Source organism: Tarenaya hassleriana, unplaced genomic scaffold, assembly GCF_000463585.1.
Source record: "Tarenaya hassleriana unplaced genomic scaffold, ASM46358v1 Cleome18, whole genome shotgun sequence".
Lineage (NCBI taxonomy): Eukaryota > Viridiplantae > Streptophyta > Magnoliopsida > Brassicales > Cleomaceae > Tarenaya > Tarenaya hassleriana.
Window position 1 is genome coordinate 203095 of NW_010965216.1, and position 5135 is coordinate 208229.

General features: G+C 40.3%; 1 protein-coding gene across 1 annotated transcript; it reads right to left on the reverse strand.

The window, feature by feature from the left end:
• Positions 1 to 1973: 1973 nt before the first annotated feature.
• LOC104810568 lies at positions 1974 to 2751 on the reverse strand. Its single transcript, XM_010536916.1, has 3 exons — positions 2726 to 2751; positions 2452 to 2655; positions 1974 to 2375 (listed from the first exon to the last, which is right to left on the reverse strand). The coding sequence occupies exons 1-3, from the start codon at positions 2732 to 2734 to the stop codon at positions 1974 to 1976; spliced, it is 615 nt and encodes a 204-aa protein (XP_010535218.1). The 5' UTR covers positions 2735 to 2751.
• Positions 2752 to 5135: the final 2384 nt, after the last annotated feature.

Genomic DNA, 5135 nt, shown 5'->3' on the forward strand with positions numbered 1-5135 from the left:
TTTAACTCCTTCGATTGAAAAACTCCGATCGTCGATTCGTGTATTTGCACCACATTTCTTTTTATTTTTCTTTTTCTGGCTTTAGCCGCTAAACCATCGCGTCTTTTGCGCTGCCGACATTGCTGTCATGCTACACATCAATACCGTGCATGTGCACCATACTTCTGCGTCACACCGGACTTTTTAGATTCGCCAACAATCCACTGGTTTCTATGTTCAATCAAATCTCGCTATTTTATTGAGAATTCAACCTCAAACAGTTGTTTCTCATCTCCTTGAGTTTGAGGGCGCATTAAGAGATATAGAGAAGATTCAAGAAGATTAGGTAATATTTAGATTTGATTTTATTTTTATCTTTTCTATATTTATATTAATTAAATAAGATATATTGTGATTTTATTTTCTGCCTATAAATAGTGTAATTCTCTATATTGAATAATGAGAAATCCAAACGATTCTCTACCCTTTTCTCTATTAGGGTCGACTTGAACTAATTAAGTCGATAATCTGTATCATTATTACCTTTTGTGTTGTTGCTTTTATAATCACTAACAAGTAGGGGTGTCAATCGGGTCGGCCCGAGCTCGCACTCGACCCGAAGGTTTCGGGTTCGGGCTCGGCCAGTCCAATTTTTTTTGGATCCATATAGTTAAGTTTGAAACCCGACCCTATATATTCCAGACTCGGGTCGGGTCGGTCCACATAATTCTCTTTGTAATTTTATTTTAAATATCGGGCTTTCGGGTCGACCCGACTCGAGCCTGAAACCCGATTTGAGTCCGGCCCGAAAGCTCGATTTTTTGGGACAAAAAAATATAGATCTGAAGCCCGTTAATTTTCGGGTTGGGCCGGGCCGAACTTCGGGACTCGGGCCTAAATTGACACCCCTACTAACAGGTGTGCCAAACGCACGGGAAGGGAAGTGGGGCTTGGATATGGTCTGGCCTACTTCAACACGCCTCAATCTCTCCACTGCCACTCCAAACTTTTACTAGCCACCTATAATAATGCCTATAACACTGTACAAATAATGCCTATAACACTGTACAGTACACCTCTAACTAAACTTAGTGATGTTGTTGTTACAAGCGGTTGTTTACTTGATATGGCAAGAGCATAACTGGAGGATTCACGGTGGTCCGGCGAAGCCTCACTCTACACTACGAAAGGAAATTTTGCGACTGGTAAGATGTAAAATCTCTGCTTACCAATCTTCTCTATCGGAGCTGCTGGAGAAAAGTTCACTCACCCTTTGGTTTCGTCTATTTGATCCTTTGAAATAATCTCCCAGGTTTATCTATTGAGACTACTGTTGTTTTGTAAACGCCGCAAATTTTGTAGTTATTAACAACATATATAAAATTTACACTTAACAAAAAAAAAAGAATCAAGTGAAATCTCCTCCCACTACAAAAATACAATCCATATGCGACGGAAACATCCGTCGCACAGCGAACAAATATCTGTCGCAACACATTGTTTGCAACGGATAACGACGGGTACAAATCCGTCGGTACAGAGCTGTCGCAAATTTCTTTCAGTCGGTTAACCGTCGCACAATTACGACGGACAATTCCGTCGTATTCCGTCGTTAATTTTACCGACGGATATAAAACCGTCGTAGACCGTCGCGTTTATGTTTGTCGCACATTCCGACAGACTTATCCGTAGCAAACGTTACCGACGGAATCTATCCGTCGTTTATGCGTCGCTTTCTTGATTTCCGAACGTAACGACGGATTACGGTCCGTCGCAATTAACTGCGACGGATTACGACAGATTATATCCGTCGCAACATTTGTAAAAGTAATTAAAAAAAACAAAAAATTTATAATTAATTTAAATATTTTAAAAATTAATTTTAAAAACAAATTCATAAATTAGAAATACGAATTAATTAAAAACAAAACAAGATTCATAATTAAGAAAAAGTATAATACAATAATTTAGAAAGAGTTATAATACAAAGATGTCTATGGATCAACCGGTGTATCATTGCCGAGATTGGCGGGTGTGTCCTCCGGATCGTCCTGAGGATCATCTGGCTGCCGAGATGTCGTCGGAAAGCCATACTGGTCGAATATAGGCGGCATGAACGGTGTGAGGCGCTGCATCATCTCCTCGAAGCGTACGATCCTCGCTTCGGTCTCGGAGAGCTTCTGTAGCTTCTCTCGATGTTGCTCGAACTCCTCGATCTTCGCCCGGGCCTCTGCCAGTTCTGCAATCGTCCGCTCTTGGGAGCGTTTCAACTCTTCCACTTCACGCGTTAGCGCGACATGGTGAGTAATCGCCGGAGCAGAAGTTTCTCCCCCGCCCAGTTGAGATGCCAAGGTGCCGACACCATAGATACGGCCCTTGGCATCCGGATGGACAACCTATACAATGAAAGAAAAATTAGCATACAATCATATATTTTTAAAATTCAAAACTATTAATTTTATAAATATTTACCTCTAGATATAGGCTGTTAACTTCGGTTGTCGAGAGTTGTGTAGAAGCAGTACTCTCGTCCATCTGGGAGACTTTATCGTCGATCTTGGACTGCACCAACTCCTCGATCTGCTGGACCCGCTCATTCACATATGTACCGTCCGATCGACGGTGTGTGTCCTGAAGAACTCGTAGAACCGACGGTTCTACACCTTCTTTTTGAGCCTAAAAACAAAATAATTATAACTACTAAAATTTTTAAATAAATATAATTATTAATATAAAAGTTACTTACTATATCCATTGCGACTCTGGCGAAAGATCTTCTACCCACGATAAAAAAACATATAGAAAGTATCAATACATCGAATGTATCTGAACAAAGCTCATAATCAGTACATCATAGAGCACTAAACCAACACCTCCCAATAAAAAGCTTGCTGCAATAAAAAAAATTGATGTTAATAAAACAATAAATGAAATTAAAAGAATAGTTTGAATTTGAAAACTTACCGCAAATGCACAAAACCAACGCTCCAGAGTCGCTGGAGGGACACGAGTGATACTGAGCCAAGGACCCTGAAAATCACTCTGGAAGATGCTTACAATTGTCTTCCGTATCTGGGACTGACGACCGAACCTATGCGAGTATATAAATATACTTAGTTATATAACTGTAAACGTTAATATAAAATTTAGAAATGAATTGTTACAATGTTCCTTACCATAAAGTACCGTTGGTTAGCTCTGGGCTAAGGTGCGGTCTCGTCGTACGACGATCCTCGGATGCAAGGATTTCTCGGAGTGATACTGATGAATTTCCGATCTAACCTTCATGTGAAGGTTGCTGTGTGGATTGACCCGTGAAAGGTTGATCCAAACGAGGTGTGGGTATTGGGGGCTACTGAAAAATAGGGGTAGAAGGACTAGAAACACCGGATCCTCGTCCGCGAGATCGGACTCCGCTACCCGATCTACTCCCGGAACGTGACTGACTCATCTACATATAGAAATTCTAAACCCTTTAAACCGTAAATCGTATAAAAGAGAATTGAAACCCTAATCTGAAACTCTAAAAATGTAACCCTAAACCCTAAACCCTAAACCCCAAACAAAACCCTAAACTCCAAACGAAACCCTAAACCCCAAACGAAACTCTAAACTCCAAATGAAACCCTAAACCCCAAATGAAACCATAATCCCTAAATTGATAATTGGAACCCTAATACCGAATCTAAACCACTAAACCCTAAACCCTAAACCCTAAAATCAGAAACCCTAAACCCCAAAAAAAATCACTCCATAACCCCAAACGAAACCCTAAATCTGAAACCCTAAATCTGAAATCCTAAACCCCAAATGAATCCAAAATCCCATCGAAACAATCCAAAACATCGCAAAATCAGAAACCCTAAACCCCAAACAAAACCCTAAACCCCAAACGAAACCCTAAACCCCAAATGAAACCCTAAACCCCAAATAAAACCCTAAACTCCAAATGAAACCATAACCCCTAAATTGATAATTGGAACCCTAATACCGAATCTAAACACTAAACCCTAAATCCTAAACCCTAAAATCAAAAACCCTAAACCCCAAACAAAACCCTAAACCCCAAACGAAACCCTAAACCCCGTACGAAACCCTAAATCCCAAATGAAACCATAATCCCTAAATTGATAATTGGAACCCTAATACCGAATTTAAACCATAATACTGTAACCCTAAACCCTAAAATCAGAAACCCTAAACCCCAAACAAAACTCTAAACCCCAAACAAAACCTTAAACCCCAAATGAAACCATAATCAATCAATTGGTAATTGGAACCCTAATACCGAATTTAAACCATAATACCGAAACCCTAAATCAGAAACCCTAAATCCCAAACGAAACCCTAAACCCCAAACGAAACCCTAAATCTGAAACCCTAAATCTGAAATCCTAAACCCCAAATGAATCCAAAATCCCATCGAAACAATCCAAAACATCGCGAAATCACTCCATAATTCGCCGAAAATAAACCAGAAAATCCGAAAATTTTCGGATCTTAGAATTTTCGCACAAATCTCATCGAAACCCTAAACCCAAGCTTCAGCGAATCATCACCAAGGGAGAGAAGGAGAGAGGAAAGACTTACCTCGCACGGCGTCGGACAGGTTGGCTTGGACGGTGGGTGGCCGGAAATCGCACCGATTACCGGAAATCGCAGGAGAATCTGTTTTCGCGTCGAGGCGGAGAAGAAAGAAGAGGAATCCCGATATGTATTACACATTGCGACGGAACTTAACCGTCGGAAACCTTCGCTAATGTTTGAACACGTGGCCATTAGCGACGGAGTATCTTATTTAACGACGGAATATATCCGTCGCACACGGATTTTAAAATTTTCAAAAAATTTGCGAAAATTTCAGGCGGAAAAATACCGACGGATATCGACGGATAATATCCGTCGCAAAATAGAAAAATAATAAAAAAAAATTAAAATAAAAATACACACATTGCATAATTAATCAAATGAACCATACGATGATGTTTCCGTTGTTTCGGGATTAGTGTCTTCACTGCTATCGCCTTCTTCATCGAGGTTTCCAATTTCTAGTTCTTCAACTATCCCTTGTTCCACTACTAGACTCTCCACATCAATTGTTTCCGCGACAGCTATAACTGTGTGTTCTTCCTGTAGCGGGCTTTGTTCCACTGATC

Bases quoted from the DNA above. Each gene is read 5' to 3' on its own strand.
- LOC104810568 (XM_010536916.1), bottom strand. The intron at 2,376-2,451 runs GTAAATATTTAT...TTCATTGTATAG, and splicing joins TTAACAGCCTATATCTAGAG to GTTGTCCATCCGGATGCCAA.